This window comes from Neopsephotus bourkii, unplaced genomic scaffold (genome assembly GCF_033783945.1).
Source record: "Neopsephotus bourkii isolate Nb327-2 ecotype Australia unplaced genomic scaffold, CSIRO-AGI_Nbou_v1 NB_1600, whole genome shotgun sequence".
NCBI classification, from domain to species: Eukaryota; Metazoa; Chordata; class Aves; order Psittaciformes; family Psittacidae; genus Neopsephotus; species Neopsephotus bourkii.
Genome location: NW_026902076.1, coordinates 2,029,796 through 2,049,880, shown reverse-complemented (window position 1 = coordinate 2,049,880; position 20,085 = coordinate 2,029,796). Strand labels below are relative to the sequence as shown.

The 20,085-nt window shown below is 45.3% G+C and overlaps 1 protein-coding gene across 1 annotated transcript; it reads left to right on the top strand.

The window, feature by feature from the left end:
• The first annotated feature begins 1,493 nt into the window (after positions 1-1,493).
• Positions 1,494-19,825, top strand: EFHC1 (EF-hand domain containing 1). Its single transcript, XM_061372226.1, has 11 exons — positions 1,494-1,628; positions 7,408-7,629; positions 9,153-9,440; positions 11,217-11,366; positions 12,966-13,158; positions 13,476-13,696; positions 14,493-14,633; positions 15,845-16,058; positions 16,676-16,823; positions 17,645-17,861; positions 19,702-19,825. The coding sequence occupies exons 1-11, from the start codon at positions 1,566-1,568 to the stop codon at positions 19,771-19,773; spliced, it is 1,929 nt and encodes a 642-aa protein (XP_061228210.1). The 5' UTR covers positions 1,494-1,565; the 3' UTR covers positions 19,774-19,825.
• The last annotated feature ends 260 nt before the right edge of the window (positions 19,826-20,085 follow it).

The window sequence follows — 20,085 nt, the reverse complement described above, 5'->3', positions numbered from 1 at the left end:
GCTGATGCCAACGATGCAGCTGAATCCAGATTTTCTGAATTGCACTTCAACATCTTATTCCCCAGTATGTCTTTCTCCTGCTTTATGGTCACTATTCTTAACAAACTACCAGCTACTGCTATGGCTTTTCTTAATCTTCCTTTCTTCATTCCCATCTTCCTTAAAACACCCAGGAAGAATGTACTTGGGCCATAGTCTTCCGATCCTGTCCCTGCTCACACTTGAGAGCCTAAGAACCTACTTCGTGATCCTGGATAAATCTCCCGGTCTTATTTCCCCATTCATGCAGAGTGGGAGAGCAGCACTCCTGCCCCACTGCAAGCTGTACACAGGGGCACTCTCCCACACAGCCTTGTTAAATTGCCACCACTCTCCCAGAGGATGACCTGTTGCCCATGGGTGCAAGTTTCCTTCTCTGAGGAAGGCCCTGGTCCTTGCTGAAGTTCAGGAAACCTGCTGAACGATGCTTGGCTATCCCAGCAGGAGAAATCAGAGCATGCTTCAGTCCCAGCACCTGCATCTGAGTCAGCAGCCACATCAGCAGCCTGCTGTCTTTCAGATCTTTCAGCCCTGCTTGGCCTTCAATCTATTATTTTCCTTTCTAAGCCCATCAGACTCACTTTTTATCTCTCACCGGCTGGCTTTCTTCTCTCTCCCACATCATGCTTGGAGAGACGGTCTGGCTGCACTTCTCTTTGCTTGGCTTCTGCTTACAAAACTAAGATCCTGCTGCCCTTGAATTGTAGCCCAGCCTGTCTTGTGTGCTGCTGATAAAGAGACCAAGGGAGACACATACCAAACATTAATTCCTCTGTGGTGATTGACTTAGATACCTTTATCTCTTGTATTTGGCAGTGATTTTTTGCACAACCAACTTCCCCTTGATTTCCCCCTCCCACCTTGCCACTGCTTCTTCTTGCTGCTTCCTTCAGAAAGAGATAAAAATTGTGTTCAAAAGAGGAACTTCGTCAGTGCTACGTATTATAAAAGCCACTATTTGCCAGCTAACATACATATCACATACACAATAAACTAGCACAATCTCTTCTCCTGTTACACTGTTTTGAGCACTCCAAGTACGGATCTGGCCCTCCACAGCTGCGCTTCTCCCTCTGCACAGGGTAGAGACAACTCCCAAACTGAATGTCTCCACCCGTTTTGGAGGCGATTTTAACAGCACGGCCATGGACCAGCGGTGCCGAGGGCCTGGCAGAGACAACACCGCGGTTACACTGCGGGATGCTGAAAGGCCCCGCCTGACTGGGAGGGGAGCCATGGCGGCACCCTGGTCCATAAGAGAGCAGATTAACGCTTCCCACACCTCCCGGGACTGCCTCTTCCGCGCTGCGGGGAGGAAGGGCCCCAGCCCGGCCTTGCGGCCTCGAACCCCTCCGCGCCCTCCCGTTGCCACGGCAACGCTCCCGGCCAATCAGAGCGCAGGCGCAGAAAGAGGGCTGGTCGCTGTGCGTCTGCGCGTACCCCTCCTCGCGCATGCGCACTGGGCAGACCCGCGGTTGCCGTGGAGACAGCGTCGCCGGAGCCGGGGAAGGAGCGCCGCTGCTGCCATGAGCTCCCAGCCGGTTCCGGGTCTGCCCTTCCTGCCCGGCTGCTCTTTCAGGGACCCCATGGTGAGCGCGGCGCACGGTGCACCCTGCCTCCCGGGAGCCTCAGTGCCCCGGGACAACCTCCAGCCCAGTCTGGCCTGCCATAGCAGGTGCCCCCCTCTGAGAACGGGACCTCCATACCCACCCCCCGCCTGCTTCAGGGCCTCGTCAGTGCCCTGCGCCCTGTCCGGCTGCCCCCGGGGTACTGGTACCCCCGAAGACACTCACTGGGAATCTCTTAATCCCTCAGACTTTAACTCCCCAACAGACCTCGTACCCCTAAACTTGCCTAATATTCCTCATGTTACGCCCTGAACCTATCATGAGGGAAGCTCCTATTTCCTCAGACCACTCTTTAATTTCCCCAAGAGGTCTGGTAATTCCTGAATACATCTAATATCTCTGAGGGGACTTGGTGGCCTATGAACCCATGTCCTGGGAAGCTGGTACGCCTCAAACTCACCACACACCCTTCAGGGTACCTGGTACCTTGTGAAGTGACCTCCAAAGGACCTGGTCCCATGTACACTAATTTGAAGCTTCCCCAGCAAACAATTGTCTGATGAAGTCTTTTCCAGAGGACCTGAACTCTCTGAACACACCTGGAATGCCCTGACCCCAGGCACAGCAAACTTGCTACTCTCTTAAGTCTCAGGGACCAGACATCCCTGACACCACTGTTCAGGAGACTTGCTGCTCTTAATATTGTCCCTAAGAATCCATGGCATCTCGCACCCATCTGATAACGCCTGAAAATGTTCTGATAGCTCTGGAGAGGTAGATTCCACCAACCTTATTTGAGATCCTCGTTTGAGACTCATTTGGAAAGTTTTCTGTATAACTGCAGAACTCCTAGCTGCAAACCCACCCCTTGGGAATCCAGTACCCCCAAATGCATCCAGTCATTCCCCTGCCAGTTCTTGTCATACCACGAGGGAAAGCATAGCCCCCAACTCACTTTACAGTCTTGAAATTTGATTTCCCCAGGAAAGCTGCTGTTTCTGTGAACCATCTCAGTTTTCCCAAGGGGATATGTTCTAAACCTGCTACTTATTCTGATACTGCCCCAAACCAGGACCCATAAACTCACCTCATAGCCCCTCTTGATATACGGCTTCCTTGTTATACCTAGGAGAAACAACACTGTCCAAACCTCAGGTCTTGGAGCAACCTGGTCTAGTGGAAGATGTCCCTGCCTGTGGCAGTGTATTGGAACTGGATGATCTTAAGGTCTTTTGCAACCCAAACCATTCTGTGTTTCTATTAAGGATAATAGGAAGGGATTCTACAGGTACATACCAAATAAAAAACAGACTAGGGAGAACATAGGCCCCCTCAGGAAGCTCTCGGGAGAACTGGCTACCCTGGATTTGGAGAAGGCTGAGGTTCTGAATGACTTCTTTTCCTTGGTCTTCACTGGCAAAGGCTCTGACCGCACCACCCAAGTCTTGGAAGGCAGATGGAGGGAATGTGAGAATGAAGACCTTGGGCCCACTGTAGGAGAGGAACTGGTTTGAGACCATCTTAAAAATCTGAACGTGCACAAGTCCATGGGACCTGATGAAATCCATCTGCGGGTCCTGAAGGAGCTGGTGAATGAAGTTGCTAAGCCGCTGGCCATCATATTTGAAAAATCATGGCAGTCAGGTGAAGTTCCCAACTGGAAAAAGGGAAATATAACCCCCATTTTCAAGAAGGGGAAAATGGATGACCCAGGGAATTACAGACCAGTCAGTCTCACCTCTGTGCCTGGCAAAATCTTGGAGCAGATTCTCCTGGAAGGCATGCTAAGGCACATGAAAAACAACAAGGTGCTTGGTGACAGCCAGCATGGCTTCACTAAGGGGAAATCCTGCCTGACCAATTTGGTGGCCTTCTATGATGGGGCTACAGAACTGATGGACAGCGGTAAAGCAGTTGATGTCATCTACCTGGATTTGTGTAAAGCGTTCGACACTGTCCCACACGACATCCTTGTCTCTAAATTGGAGAGACATCAATTTGATGAATGGACCACTCGGTGGATAAAGACCTGGCTGGATGGCCGCACACAAAGAGTTGTGGTCAATGGCTCAGTGTCCACCTGGAGACCAGTAATGAGTGGTGTTCCTCAGGGATCGGTGTTGGGACCGGTCTTGTTTAACATCTTTGTCGCTGACATGGACAGTGGGATTGAGTGCACCCTCAGCAAGTTTGCCGATGACACCAACCTGTGGGGTTCGGTTGATACGCTGGAGGGAAGGAATGCCATCCAGAGGGACCTTGACACGCTTGTGAGGTGGGCTGATGCCAACCTCATGAAGTTTAACCATGCCAAGTGCAAGGTCCTAAACCTGGGTGGGAGCAATCCCAGGCACAGCTACAGGCTGGGCAAAGGAGAGATTCAGAGCAGCCCTGAGGAGAAGGACTTGGGGGTGCTGGTCAATGAGAAAATGAACATGAGCCGGCTTCAGTGTGCACTTGCAGCCCAGAAAGCCAACCGTATCCTGGGCTGCATCAAAAGGAGCGTGACCAGCAGGTTGAAGGAGGTGATCCTGCCCCTCTACTCTGCTCTCGTGAGACCTCACTTGGAGTACTGTGTGCATTTCTGGTGTCCTCAACATAAAAAGGACATGGAACTGTTGGAAAAAGTCCAGAGGAGGCCACGAGAATGATCAGGGGACTGGAACACCTCCCGTATGAAGATAGGCTGAGAAAGTTGGGTCTGTTCAGCCTGAAGAAGAGAAGGCTGTGTGGAGACCTCATAGCAGCCTTCCAGTATCTGAAGGGGGCCTATAGGGATGCTGGGGATGGACTCTTCATTAGGGACTGTAGTGATAGGACAAAGGGGTAATGGGTTAAAACTTAAACAGGGGAAGTTTAGATTGGATATAAGGAGGAAATTCTTTCCTGTTAGGGTGGTGAAGCACTGGAACGGGTTGCCCAGGGAGATTGTGAATGCTCCATCCCTGGCAGTGTTCAAGGTCAGGTTGGATGAGGCCTTGGGTAATATGGTTTAGAGCGAGGTGTCCCTGCCCATGGCAGGGGGGTTGGAACTTGATGGTCTTAAGGTCCTTTCCAACCCTAACTATTCTATGATTCTATGATTCTGTTGTTACTATAGACTACAGATCTTGCAATGCTGTGGAGAGAGCACTCAGGAAAACAGATTCAGGTGAAAACTAGAGAGTTTACTGAAGACAGATGTGCTCTTGACGAGGACTGTATCATGATGGGCTTTGCTAAACCCAGTCCAGATCATTCTGGATGCTTTTGCGAGAACCCAGTTTTCTCGGTTTGCCTAAATAGGACCCTCTCTTTATTTGTCTTATGGGTGGATTAGGGCTACTTAAGCATAAATTGTCACTGTACCAGTCTTAGTGGTGGCTTCCAGCAACAAACTACTTCCTAAGTTAGTGATGGCTGAGTTCCTCACCAGTGAGTGGAACCATTTACTCATAAGGAATACTCTTAATCAAAGCAGTAGTAAAGGTTATCTCAGAATTATTCTCAGCTCAATAATATTATTTCCTCAATATAATTTATAACATCTTGGAAATATGCAATGCAAATTTCTGCCCCTAGCAAAATAATATTTCCTCTATCAGTAAAATCTTGCTCACTTTAGTCATGTGAATGCTTCTGTTGACTTCAGTAGCACTGTGTATGTAAGAAACACCCATGGGACTTGGCAGAGCAGATCATTATTTTAGAGTAAGTTGGAGTATTGAACTATTGGTAATGCTTTAAAGAGATCTGAACTCCAGAAATGTCTTTGCAGTGCTCCTCAGGATGAGCCCCAATGCGTGCTATCAACTCACTTTGCCTCAGTTTCCCAATCTATAAAACGGGTACCACAATGCATGTTCTCCAAGTGAATGCTGAGGAGTGCTGAAGAAAAATTCTGTGTTCAAATAAGATAGTATTGTTATTACTTAGTGCTCACATGACAGAGAAACAGAAACACTGGGAGGGGGAATGGTGTTTGTATGAAGTGTTATATACTTGGCAAAAAGGACAACTTAATTCAGTGGAATTTCTTCAGATATGGACTGGCAGCAACTGAGATTAGGAGTTTACATTCTGGGTTTTCCCTTTTAAATTTGCATTAGTCACCTGATACTGTGAGATGTTATCTGGCATCCATGCTTTCTTCGGAGAGCTTATTGACTCCAGAGTCTTATGAATTTATGAGGTGTTTTCTTTAAGCAACTGTGGGCCCTTAAAAGCCTGTGCACTTCTGACAAACAGTGACACTGCCCAATTTAAAGACTAACTTCCTGGTTTTCCTTGATATTTTTTTTTCCCCACAGCTTTCCTTTCATATTTATTTAACAGAAGGAAATGGCAGTTCTGGGCTAATGTTTATAAGACATTCTGTTAACAGGTCTTCAGCTGATTTCACCTGAATCTGTTTTCCTAACTGGTCTCTCCACAGCACTGCAAGATCTGTAGTACCAGTTTAAAGAGAAAGCAGGAAATTATGTGAAATTCAAGTGGGGCCTTGGAGGTATAAATAAGATTAGAGGCTTAACCATGGGGGTGTGAGAGAGGGGGTGGGAAAGAAGTGGTTCAAATGCCTGAATTTGAGTTCCAGTCTGTGTCTAGAAAAGGCGCTGAAGCTTATTCCTTCAGCATTAGAAATGCGTACAACTCTTTTACTTGGCAAGAGTCAAGGTAAAGTCAGAGATTCTTTTATGAAGGACTTGCAATTACTGCTGCTCTCTCTGGAGCATTAAGTGTTGAAAGCCCAGTGGGACCAGCTAGGCATGCATGATTTCAAATGCTTTCCAGATTGCAGGTGAGATACCAGGTGTGGTGGACTGTACAGCGAGTCAACTTGCTTGGGGTCACTCAAGTGTGATCCTAATTTTCAGTAGTGAAGAACAGAACTGGGCTGACAGAGAATGGGTCCTATTCACAGCTCTGATATTTTCTTCTTGTGTGTCCTTAATCAAAGCAGAGACCTTTCTGGGCTATCTGGATAATCATTTAGCCTGAAGAATGGCTCAATATCTGGCGTGAGACAGTTAGCAAAGACAGGTGAAAGAAGCTCAAAACCCAGATTTGACCAACAAACCAAAAAATAACAGGTGAATCCTGTGGCCAGCATTATACAGTGCCCACATAGAATTCTCCTCATCTTAATCAGGCTTCTTACTAATCTGCTATAAGGTCTTACACTATGGTTGCGATTATTTAATGGGTGACCCTTGCATGGACTGTGGAAAGGGGTGGCAAAATAGCTCATGTGCTTAGGTACATTTCATAACAGCAGTTCCGTGAGCGTGACACACCTTGATTTAACCCAGTGAAGAAAATTCTGTGAGTATCATCCCCAAGAGAGGGTTTAAAAAATAAAACACACTGAACACACAGTGTGTAATAGTCGAGGGAGCACCATAAGGCAGTAACACAGTGAAGTCCCATGGTGCTCTGTAGTTCTGTAACACAGGGTAGGGAACAAAGTTTGCAAGGTAAATACTAGGGCAGATAAAGTGCTGTCACTCCATTCTAGGCACTGAGAATGATGGCAATAGGACAATTAAGTGATTTAAGTTCTTGGGGAGTATGTGGCAGTGCTAGGATTTGAGTTCACCTGATGCTTTGTTCCTCCAGCCACTTATTGTTTTTTTCAGCCTTCTTGATCTAAAATCTAATTGTGAATGACTTCTAAAGTTGGTTATAATAAAATTGGGGGGGGGGGGGGGAAGAGGAAGGGGGAATTCTGGATATTACACTTTTCTACTGTTTTTTAAATGCTTTCAGTAGCTGTCTCAACTAAGTGCATGCAGTATTTTAACAGCTGGATTTTCTTCCACAGAAAACATGTTTTCATCGGTCCCAGACACTGGGCTACAAAAATGGATATGCCTTTTCTCGGCTGCCAACAGTGGGGTCTGGTGGGGAGCGGCTGTATGTGAATCAGCTTTCTCAGGCTGAATTAGACATATTAGCCAGCAAGAGACCCACGCTGACCTATGGACAAGTCAAGCGGGCTCCACGTTCAGGCTTCATTCCAGCACACGTGGCTTTTGACAAAAAGGTATAAAGAAGCTTATTCCAGGAATATCACTGGCCAAGTTCAGAGACATAAACAGTCAGCTCCAGGGTTCATGGGACAGTGTACAGCAGTTTTCAGATGCCATAGCCCTTAGTCAGAGACAGCTGAACCCCAGACTGAAAGAGGCTTTCTTTGCTCGGGAGGAGGATTATAATACGTAAACCGTGTAAGACATTCCCCACAAGTTACGCTAGAGCACTTCCAGCAGGCACTGGAAAAGAAGTTTGAGTAACTCTGAAAAGCTTCAGCTTATAACCACTGCCCTGTAAGCCACAGCCTGGCCTTCTGTGTTTCCAAAACTATATTGAGATTATAATTGAGTTTAAACTGTAAAACAGTCTGCAATGGGGACCCTGTTAGACTGTTTAACTGTGGTCTATCTATTTATGCTTGTGTTTGTCACCACAGCATGTTGCAGCCTGTCCTGCTCTGTTAGTACTTCCTGCATTACCCTTTGGTGATATCAGATTAGGAGGTGGCAATGTGTCTGCTCAGAACAGTCCTGAGCTGACCGTTGGATTTTAAATGCACCAGTTGCATAGACTGCAAGCTGGCGAGTGCACCCTTGGCCACAGAGAGCAGTCATTGCAGAGCATGCAAGGCTTAGCAGACTTGAGCGCGTGCAGGCAGGCCTGGAAAGGCAACCCGCAGCCAGCCCTCAGCCCATCTGTGAGACAATCTGGGGAACAGATGTGCTCTGTTAATTACTGAGGCTGTTCCTTCAGAGTGATATAGATGTTGCTGTTTAATCTGCCAGATACTTCTCTGCCCCTTCATTCAAGTCACAGTAGCAGCAGTGGCCCCATGCTGCTCAGGGGAGTCACGGTCCCTTTTGAAGTACTTTTGCTGGCTGGTAGGAACTTGCTGGCTTTATCATCACTTTATTACCCAGGCCTCTGGGTAAGCAAGGCCTGATTGCCCACCTATGTTCTCTTAGGCACATTAGATGTTCTTGGGGGAAATACTCCTCATACTTCTGCCATGCACAGGAACCATGACTGACTGGCTTATTTCTCTCCTTGTTTCTCCAGCACATAGTAACCTTTGCTGTCAGTGCTGAATAGATGTTACTTCAGTCAACCCATGCAGCTTTTAAAAATCCACAGATGTTGTTGAGCTCTCTATTAAAATCTCTTGATAGCTTCCTTAAATTCGGGTCTGCAAAGCTGACAATAGTGAAGTCATGCATGCCAGTAAACTATGTTACTAGCAGTAACCACACACCTGGCAGTGGGTGAAACAGCAAGGTGATCAAGGAGGAGGAGAGAAAAGGATGTATTTTTTACACCTTGTAAAAGGCAGATCTTGATAAAAGCCCTCATGATGCCTCTTCCATCAGTTACAAATTAGGCTACAGTTGGGTTGGATGATTTTATAGATTACAATCCAGGTACTTCACACTGTCAAAGGAAATGACAAATAAATGTTGGTCTTAATAACCTAATTGTGGTGTTAAAGATTTTTCTTTCTCTCTCCCTTTTTTTTTTATATTGTCCCTTTGGCAGGTTTTGAAGTTCGATGCCTATTTCCAGGAAGATGTTCCTCTCTCTGCAGTAGAGCTTTACCGTATCCGCCAAGTGTGTATCTATTACTATTTGGAAGATGACACCATGTACGTCATAGAACCTGTTGTGCAGAACTCTGGTATTCCTCAAGGCAAACATATTAGACGCCACCGAGTGCCCAAGAATGACCGTGGGGAGCATTACCATTGGAAAGATCTGAATCGGGGCATGAACATCACCATGTATGGCAGGACATACCGCATAGTCGACTGTGACCAATTCACACAGGTGTGTTGCTTGTACAGAGAACACTCACAAAAAATCACAGAGTTACAGGTGGACAGACCTGTTAGAGTCTGAAGCTTTCATAGTATGGTTGCTCACAATCTTTCATTTTGCTTTTCATGAAGACTTCTCTCTTCAGATCAATGGGGAGTTCAAGGTATGATATTTGCTGAGTTAATTGCTCAGTACTTTTGCCTTAGGACTGCTGGGAGTCCATCTTTTGTTCTCAAGACTTCTCTTTACAACACATATTCTAAGTTCATCTCAGTGTGTTTAACTGCTTAGATTCTAGATGAAACATTGTGCATACGTGAGAAACTACTGATCCTAACTCTTTTCTTTTACATCTCCACTGTTAAAAACAGGGGGAGGGAATGCAGTAATTAACTCTGCACCCATCTACAGTCAAGCCAGAAAAGAGGTTATGATCTGCGGGTTGAGAATTGTGGTGTGAACTGACCTTCCTAAGAGAGCATACTTATTGCCTGCTTTTCTATTTCTGGCTATTTATATACCAGTAAATGAGATAACAGCAATCCAGTAACAAGTAGTAACAAATGCAGTATACTGGTATCGGGTTAGACTGTCCCCAGTATAATCTCAGTCCTGGTCAACTACTATTCTATGATTTTATTCTTCCAGGCAATTCCCAGAAGCAGTCCAGGAGTTAGAATACTCCAGGGACCATTGCTAATAGGTGAATTACATGCAGCCAACCTATCCTGGAGGCTCAGAGAAGTGTAGATTCAGATTATTCCTTGCCAGTTGGCCTCAGTGCCCAGGAATGTTCCCAGGCATAATATATTGGTATATATGTGGCTGTTAAGAACATGTGGGGCCACCTCTGCTGGAACTGGATGACTACTAAAGTCGATTCACACCAGATGAAGAGCTGGTCCTCATGTTAATGTTGATTGGTTGATGAAAAACATGAAATCACCTATGTGGGTCTGTATTTCAAGGCCACTAGTCCATTTATCACAAACTGGCATCCTCCGGACCAGAAAATAGTCTGAAAGTGTGAATCTGCCTTGTGACTCTTGAGGGTGATCTCACGTGCCTGTTGGAGATGTTTACATAGGGCTTCCTGGGCTGAATGTTTTCCTGGGCCATTTCCCAAGGCCAGAAAGGAAAGAAGTCCATTGACTTCAGAGGTTGCTTTGGGTGACCGATGTGAGTACACAAGTAATACCCTAGAGTTTGTTGACGCATCCAATGTAAGCAAAAGTTCCCTTTATAAACAAGCAGATTGCCCTCTCTCTGTGGGAAAAGTACTCCTCCTGAAAGATGGAATGACGCTGCCACTCTGGCAAATACCCTTATGGCCTGAAGGGCCTTGGTGGGTCTAGTGTGGGTAACACTAGATTCCACTGTCCACACACTGGGGAGCCCTAGATCTCTTGCAAGTTCTAACTACATCTGCAGTTATGCACTAATATAATATTTTTTCATGTACCAACTGACAGTTATTGTCCATTTAAAGCCCTAAAGTCAAGGAAAACTGTGCTCAAGTAAAATCTGAGTTAGGATGTTGGGGACAGGACTGCCCTGATTAACTAAAAGACAAAGCAAAGCTAAGAAGCAGCTTAAACAGAAACATCTTGGTCATCTTTTATGTATTTGCTATTGCAGCAGAACTAATACTCCTGCAGGCTGGTGGTCTGTGAGGAATGAACTTGCAGTATTCTGACAACACTCATCTCAGCCTGTCCATAATCTGTAGTTACTTCTTACCTTCAGAACTCTTGGCACCATTAATACCTCAGTTGACCTTCCTAGGAGTTCCTGCAGAGCCAAGGAATTGAAGTGAACCCGCCAGAGAAAATGGCTTTTGATCCTTACACAGAACTGCGTCAGATGCCTGTGCGCAAGTACATCACACCATCAAATTTTGACCAATTCAAACGGTTTCTGACTTACGACAAGCAGGTGAGAGAGCTGATAGCTATTACAGAGTGCACATGTTATTGAAACCTGAGTCTGTGAATGTCTGCAACCTTACTCATTCTAAAAAAATTTCACTCCCCTGAACAGATTCCAGATTTGCTCCTCTTTTGGCTTTACTGAGAAACAAAATCTTTTATGTTTTTGCCTTGTAAACAGCTTCTCTTTGGATTGCAGAGCTCATGCTTTAAATCCTCCATTTTTCTCTTGCTTTTTGTTGGGATGATATAAGCTACCTGTCTCAGGAAGTTAGCAGCCAGATGCATTTCTATGACCAATGACCATGCTGCATCCACTCCTCTCTTCCTCCAAAGCATCAATGCCAGGTGCCAGAATGAAAATTTCAGATACAAATGCCATTTGCTCTGACTGAATTTGCCCTGTGCACACAATTGACTAACACTCCTCCATGCTCCTCTGGATCTTCATCTTTTCATCTAGCAAAAAGTAAGAAACCCTATAGACTACTTCTATACTATGAAATAAAACAGGGGCATGGCATGACCTGTGTCCTGCATGTTGTCCGTAGCCAGCTATCAGTCAAACAGTTCCTGGCCATCAGCTAGGAGTTAACACAGGCCAGGGTTATACCCAGGTGCCATTTTAGATACGGTCACCCTGTTTTGAGGGGAGCCCACAGCTTTGCTGTGTGGATGCAAGCTGAGCCATGCCTGCCATTTTACTGCCAGTTTAGGTTTAGTGACTCAGGTCTGTGCTGGGCCAACTCTGTCTGCTATTGGGCTGCCTGTTTAGGGGCTGTGCCTTGGGGAACTCTTGAGCACTGCAGTGTGAGGAGTTTGATTTCTGTGGCATTAACAGATGATATTTCCACTAACTAGAAATAACACGAGGCCTGCATTGAATGCAGCCTCCTCAGGACTGCTGAATACATTCCTCTCTGCTTTCTTTGGTGTAACAGCAGTAAAGAATTGGCCATGAAACCTGTAAGAAGTTTAAGAGTCAAAACAAAATTCTGCCTTACTGTATTAAGTTCCATTATAAAAATCACTTCCCCATTCATTTCTGGGCAAATATTTTCTGCTGCTTTTTAATCACTTTCCCCTCCCCACCCTCCCCAGTTTTCCATATGCTTCCTGAACTAAATCTCTTAGCATAAACTCTTTCTCTCTTACTGTTGTCAAGGTAAGCGAGGCCTGTCCAACTCTCCAGGCCCCTGCTACCCTTCCCACTGCTGCCTCAGCAGCCAAATCATCCCAGTCTCCATAGTACAAGGGCTTGGTTCTTCTGGACCTGATAGAGAAGCTTGGTGAGATGTCTCGAATCACCTAACCCATTTTGTAGCATCATAGAAAGGTTTGGGTTGCAATGGACATTAAAGATCACCTAGTTCTGAACCCCATACCATGGGCAAGATACCTTTCACTAGACCAGGTTGCTTCAAGCCCCATCCAACCTGGCCTTGAACACTTCCAAAGATGAGGCATCCACAGTTTCTCTGGGCAACCTGTGCCAGAGCCTCACCACCCTCACAGTAAATTATTTTTTCCTAATATCTAATTTTAACCACTTCAGCACAGTAATTCTAGTCCTTGTTTGTCTTTGCCTCTTTTTCCTCCACCCAAGGTCCTTCGCTTCTACGCCATGTGGGATGACACTAACAACATCTTTGGTGAGAATCGGCCTTACATCATCCATTACTACCTGGCAGATGACACAGTGGAGGTTCGGGAAGTCCACAAGCAAAATGATGGTAGAGACCCATTCCCAGTACTGATAAGACGCCAGCGCATACCCAAAACCTTTGTGGGTAAGCAAAGTAAGTTTAGATTGACCAGCACATCTCTCTGTGCTAAAGGGCCTTGCTAGGTAGATATATGCGTGGTGGCTATGTCAGAGGTACACTGAGTCTGGAGATTTTTTGCTGAAAACTTTCCAAGTGTCATCAGTTTTGGCCAAAGAAAAGTTCTTAAAATGGTCACTAAATTCTTTATCTTTCTGGGAAGCAGTGGCAGGACAGCAGTACCAACAGCTCCCTGCAGCTATTTATTAATTTTGCTTTTGTATTCCTTTTCACTAGGAAATGTTAATATCTGCCTGCTTACCTTATTTTTCCTATTGCTCTCTTGTTCTTAGAGACTTTCCCAACCTGTGTGATGGAGATCTCTGATCAGGAGGTACTCGAGTGGTACACAGCTAAAGATTTTGCTGTTGGCAAATTTACCAGCCTCCTTGGACGCGATTTCTTCATCTATGATTGTGATGAGTTCACACGAAACTTTTATCGTGACAAATTTGGCATCACTGACTTCCAGCCAGTGGAAATAAAGAAGAAACCACCTGAGGAAGTTCAACAGGTACTGCAACCAGTTTCTCAAAGGAAGGAAGAGAAGGAAGCAGTTGGTATAAGCTTCTATGGTAAAGCAGAAGTTCAGCTTAATAAGAACCCGTAGTAAACAAGTACAGCTTAAAGGCAAGAGCAACTTCAAAAAGGCAAGAATGGTCATCACTAATATAAAAATGAAAGTCCTCTGAAGCCATTGATTTCTAGTACTGTAAAGGACAAAGCACTTGCTAATAGTGATAAAAGAACTCTGGTTATGTCTGTATACTAGAACATTAAACAGTGTCAGGGTGTGGTTTTGTTTGAGAAGCCAAGTGGCACAGTTTGTCTGCATCATACTACTAAACTCTACCTCACCCTCCATAATGGAGTTGCCAAGTCCAGACTGCCTACTGGAGATGGTTAGAGTCCTTGTTACCTTCCAGACTGTGCTTAGGAATGGTTTTGAGTGCTAGCTGGCCTATAAACCACAAACATGATGGGGATTAGGTTAACAGTGTGACCACACAGATTACTGAGTTCCTGTGCACAGGAAGGTTTAGTTACTAGTACAGACATAGTCTCTTTATTCAAACAAAATACCTGGCTTTCTGAATTTCAGGTTTTCTGAATTCTCTTGAATATTTTCTATAAATAAGGGATCCAACACATGGCCAGGCTAGTAGCACCTATACTAGTCAGGATGTCACATCTATTGCTATCTGGTGACAGATTTCTTTCCAAACAGATGTTTTTCGGTAGGTTCTCTTGCAAACATTGTCATGTTCTTAATTTCAACTGTTTATGCTTGATATGTCCTCTGGATGCAGATAATTCCTCCCTATAATGGTTTTGGCATCCTTGAAGACACTCTTCAGAACTGCTTTTCTCTGTTTCCAAAACCTCCCCGGAAAGATGTAATTAAGATGCTAGAGAATGACAACAAGGTGCTGCGATACCAGGTGGCCCTGGTAAGTGCTTTCGTTGATGGTATAGTGCCAGCTTATGTTGTAGAGTCAGAAGGATAGGAGGAACAGCCTGCTCAGCCAAGGCTGCTTGCAAATTCTCCTCTGTGCTGGTAGGAAAAGAAAGTTCCCCAAGCCAACACGAGTGCCCCTCAGGGGATGCTGTTGGTTATTGTGTACTTGCTATGACAATTAGTATCACATAAAGGTAGAAAAAAACAGGCCAGAAAATACAAACCAGACACGCTACAAAACCACAGCCATTTATGGAAAAACTCCCACTGACATCAGCACGTGACAGATGGCTCTAACTGAAACAGCATTGCAACTGGGCACTGTGCCCCTGCCTGCCTCCAACTGCTGCCACAAGCATGAGCTTGCTGTCTCTCCACTGCTAGCTCCCAGCACCTGCCCTTCTCCAGGCTAGTCCTGAGTGCAGTAGCCAGCAAAGGGCTGTGCTAGCAGAGCAGCCAAGTGCCAGCATAGAATTCAGAGAGTCCACGGGGATGGTGCTTTCCACCCACAACAATGGCATTCAGACCCTGGCATTTGTGCCAGCTTTACAGTGGGTTTATGCAAGGAGCCTCTGGCACATCCAGAAGCAGCAATGGCATTTCCTGTGCTGCCTGGTGCCTGCCCTCTCCAAACATTCAGGGTGAATAAGGGTTGATTTCTTTTCCCTATTGTGCAGGAGATCCTAAAGGTCACAGCTGATGAGTTCAGATCCACTTAATTTTAAACTAAGCAAGTAAACCTACTGGTGTGTCAGGGGAGTGTCTTCCTGTGACTAAGAGCTGAAAGCAGCACCAGCCTCTCTCAGGCGCTTATTACAATGAAAAATATAACTTTAATACTGAATTTTACAGCCAGTCTCTCTGTGATGAATCATCTCATATAGGATATTCCTTTCTCCTGGATTACTCAGTTTGTGGAAACACTGAATGTGCTTGGTCACTGCAGCCCAGATTCTGCTTCTGAGAAGCTGACTAGAGCAAGTAACCTTTGAAATTCAGATATTTAATGCTTCCTAGGGCTTTGTTACACTCTGTCAGCATATCTGTAGCTTTTGGCATACTGCAAGCACTTTGTTTATTCAGCTATGTAAAAAAACAGTGAACTCTGGGTGCTTATGAGTGGGTTACCAGGTACTCCTAAGCACCCCACGAAATAAAAAACGGGTTCCAATGTTCTTTTCAAATCCCCTCTCTTTTCTCTAGGAATCACCAAACCCTGAGGACAGAAAGCGTCGTTTCATCCTCTCTTATTTCCTCTCCAATGACATGATCAGCATCTATGAACCTCCGGTCCGTAACTCCGGCATCATTGGAGGCAAATACTTAAGAAAGACCAGAGTTGCCAAACCAGGCTCAACTACAGAAAATGCCACATATTATGGGCCCTCTGATCTCACAATTGGTTCTACAATTGAAGGTAAGATCCAGCCTGGTTTTATATTCTCTGAGCATCATTTTTCATTGCCTGCTCTGATATGTCACTAATTGCATGGATAGTGCATATACCTTCCTTCACTTGGAAGATCTGTTCTTTCTGGGTCTCATCACATTTGAGTTTCCAGGTCACCAGCTGGTGTACATTGGTATAAATTTGTTACTGCCAATGTTTGGACCTTTGACATAATTAGGAAAAGAGCTTTATTCTCCGTGGTATGTATTCCATTTATGATTTGGGACCTGCCAGGATTCACAGGGTTAAAGCTATGCCAGATGACTACCAGCAGCAAAGGCTGTAATTCTGTCCTGTAAGGAAAATAAATGCAGTACTGAAACATTTAGAAACACACTGGTGTTAATGGGGGAGCCATTGTAGGCCCAAGCCCAGGGCCTTTGCTCTCAGCAGCTGCTCTTCTTGCAGCAGAACTCTTTGAGTCGGTGAAACTATTCTCACTTCAAGGACTGAAACAAATAGCAGTGCCCGCTCAACCCTGAGCCCAGCCACAAGAGAGAATCTGTGCTCTCTCCTGGATGATGGAATGACTTACCCATGCTGAAAGGCAAGTAACACTGCTTTTTTTAATTCCCCCTCCCCAGTGTTTGGCCACAGGTTTGTTATCACTGACGCTGATGAACATGTGCTTAATTATATGGAGAGCAATGCAGGGAGTTTCCCTGAGGCAACACTACAATCCCTGAGGGATCATTTTCACCCAAAGCAGGTGGTAAAGGAGCCTGACAACAGGTAAGCTTCAAAGGATGGTGTTGCCGAGCTAAATAAGACTTAGGGTTGACAGCTAAGGGCATTTCCAGCAGCCTGTACGGGCTCCAGACTACTGTCTAATGGCTGCTTAGCTGATTATTCAGCTCCAAGAGCCTATGTCTGGACACATACAGGGAGGGTCAAGCGTGTATGATATAATGTCATGACCCAAAACCCTTGTGGAACAGCTCTGGCTCAGCAGCGGAGATTTAGCTAAATGGACACAGTTGTCTTTTTCCAAAAGGCAGCAGTTAACTGTAACAGATGCTGCTGACAGTATCTGCATGACTCACTAGATGCTTGTAAGATCAGTGGAGAGTTGGTGAAGTCGTTTTCATTTGCTCTGGCTGTGTTTATCACCCCAGGAGAGCCTCTGTTTTAGCTGACTGGACCCATTTGGGGTGGTGCAGTAACAACCCTTTTACCTCACAACACACTTTGGGGTCAGTATCATGGTAGTTCAGGGACTCTGGTTGAAACTGGAGTTGCATGTGGTTCCTGGGACTGTGTGAAGCACCACAAGAAAATGCTTGTGCGCCCAGAGCACTTGCAGACGAGAGGTGCATGGGCAAAATGTCCTGCAAAGGGAAAATTGTTTACTTAATGCTCCAGTATCAAGACTGAGTTTCATCTCCAAGTCCAGGCTGAGGTGAGCTTGCATTGAAAAACAAGCATCCCAGAAGCCTTCTGTATATTCAGAAATACAGCCTGGGCAGCTGTGATGGGCAGTCAGCACACAAAACTGTCACGGTAAGGTTGCCAGAAGTAGCTTTCACATGTCCTGTTCTTCCTTGCTTCTACAGTGACATCCCCAAGGTTGGGACCAGCAAGCAGGAACCGGATGAATTAATTGTGCATGTTCAGGAAGAGCTGAAGCCCTATAAGCACTTGAACAACAAGAACATTCAGGAGGCGTTTCTTCAGTGTGACAAGGATGGCTCTGGTGTACTGGACAAAGCAAAATTTTTATCCCTCTGTGACAGCTTGAGTGTGCCTACCAACACCACTCTTCTTAACAAGGTGAGAAGGAAGGGGTGCTGTGCATATTGAATTCCCCTCTTGTAGCTCTTCCAAAAGTGCTGTTCTGCAAACCAGCCCTAGCCAGGTGAGCACCAGCTGCTCTACCCTACAGAGGGGAGCAGCTTCAAGAAAAGGGCAAGAGTACCAATTCAGAAGGGCCTCTGAGCTGTTGGTTCAGCATGGGTCTTAAAGAAGGAGATAATAATTGCTGTCCTATAAGTAAAGCAAAGAAATGATATCCAGGGTGCCCCCCAAATGAGAAACCTGTTGCTTGTTGTGTGACGCCTGTTGGCATGAGCAGAAGATGGTTGTATTATCATGATAGAGACCCAGCATAGGCTACAGCAGAGCTACTGAGTGTCTGTCATTACTTATGCACACCTGGGATTGAGTAGGGGTGATGGCTGAGGTGCTTAGGTAATGAGCCTTAGGAAAGATTAGATGCATTCTAGATGTAATAGCAACTGAAGATTTGAGAACTACAATTTAAATCATAGCCACTCGGTTAACACAACTAAAACACAGACTTGCTGGGCACTATGATCAATACACACATGGAGATCACAGTCTGCATAGAGAAAATGTGAGGGAAACTGAAGAGAAGAATTCATGTAGCAGGGATGGAGGATTCTTACAGGAATATAACTGGCAAGGATGCTTTCTAAGCTTAATGGGATATGCAGTAGATTAGTGGCCAATAAAGGCAGATTCAGAAATCTAGAAACCAGAGAATTTCCCTTGCTAAAAACCCAAATAATAATAGTTTTCTAAACCAGCCAAACACAAACATCACAGCTGTGGATAGAAGGGTGCACAGGCATTTATGTCTCTGAATGGGCACTGAATGGAGGCCTTTGATGAGCACCCAGGGCTTTGCTGTGCTAGAGCTCATCAGAGACCACCCTGCCCTGAGGAATTTACAACGTGGTGACAGTCCTTTCTGCTTCCACTCTTGAAGTGGGAGATGAAGTGACATGCATGTGGATAGAGAACCTGTGACAATTGTTTGGATCCCCATCTAGGACCTATACACAGAAAGCACCCCTCTTCTCTTGAAATCTTAGTAATAGTGTGCCCAGAGCCCTCAGGAGCACGGTGGTGGTGTAAATTAAACATAGAGCAGATAGCTTACTGTTTGGATTGGAGAGGAGCGTAGCTGTCAGTCACACAAGAGCAACCCTAGTAAGTCTGTCTCCAGGCGACAAGGGAAGAAGAATCCTTTCGAGAAACTGTGATATTAGACCTTTTCCATCTCCCTGAGTGTCAGAAGGAGATTAGTTATGCAATTAAAGAAACAAAAGCCCTCTTTCTTCCCCTTAAGCACACAAAGGCTATAGTGCTGTAACACAATGAAGGGTCAGGCATGGATACCAGAACTGGCTCATTAGTAGGTCTGTTGCTGAGCTCAATTATCTGTGTCTCCACTTTATGCTATGTGCACACACCAAAGTGACACCGGTGAACAGTAACTGTTCAGATATGCTGCCCCCATCTCACTTTTGATAGGGATATCTATGGGGTTTCTGAAAGATTTGCAGTAGCCTATGTCAGTTTGTGGCCACCCTTTATTTTTTTGTGTCACTCTGGTGTTACTCGGAAAGCAATCAGGATTAAAAACAAACATATCAACTCTTCTTGCATAGATTAGTGTCATTTATAAACATTCAAGGTTACCTGTGATTTAGGACTATCAAGGCCTTTCCACAGAGGAAAACAAGATCTGCTCTGTTGCACAAGGAGTACCTCTGGGCACTTTCAGCTACTAAAAAACCCCCCAGATTTGAAGCTTCTTCCAACTCTTTATGGTGGTGTTATGTTGTTTGTTTTCTTTTTCCCCCAGCTGATTGACCAGTGTTCTTGTGGAGAAAACCAGATAAACTACCGTAACTTCCTTAGAGCCTTCCCTTTGTGATCTCTGCCCAGAAGCTGAACAACAAGACCAGCAATAAAATTCTTACTGACTTGACTTTAAGACATTGTACTTCAAAAAGGATGCTCTAGTATTCACCTTTACTTCACTCACACTCCTCCTTCCATCCTCACTAGAGCCAGCTAATTTTACCCTCACTTTGTTAACTTTTTTTCCTTCTTAATTTCTCCCTGTCCTTTTGGTCACTGCCAAACAACCTCACAAGTACTGGACATTGAAATGAAACTCACAGGAGAAAAAAACTTTGAAGAACCAAAGCCAGGTACTCTGGTTGAACTTTGCAGTGCAGTACAG

What these genes read in the sequence shown, in the direction of transcription:
- EFHC1 (XM_061372226.1), top strand. Translation starts at nt 1,566, where the DNA reads ATGAGCTCCCAGCCGGTTCCGGGTCTGCCCTTCCTGCCCGGCTGCTCT. An exon ending in TTCTGACTTACGACAAGCAG is followed by an intron (nt 11,367 to 12,965) that starts GTGAGAGAGCTG and finishes CCTCCACCCAAG; the next exon opens with GTCCTTCGCTTCTACGCCAT. An exon ending in AATTGGTTCTACAATTGAAG is followed by an intron (nt 16,059 to 16,675) that starts GTAAGATCCAGC and finishes CCCCCTCCCCAG; the next exon opens with TGTTTGGCCACAGGTTTGTT.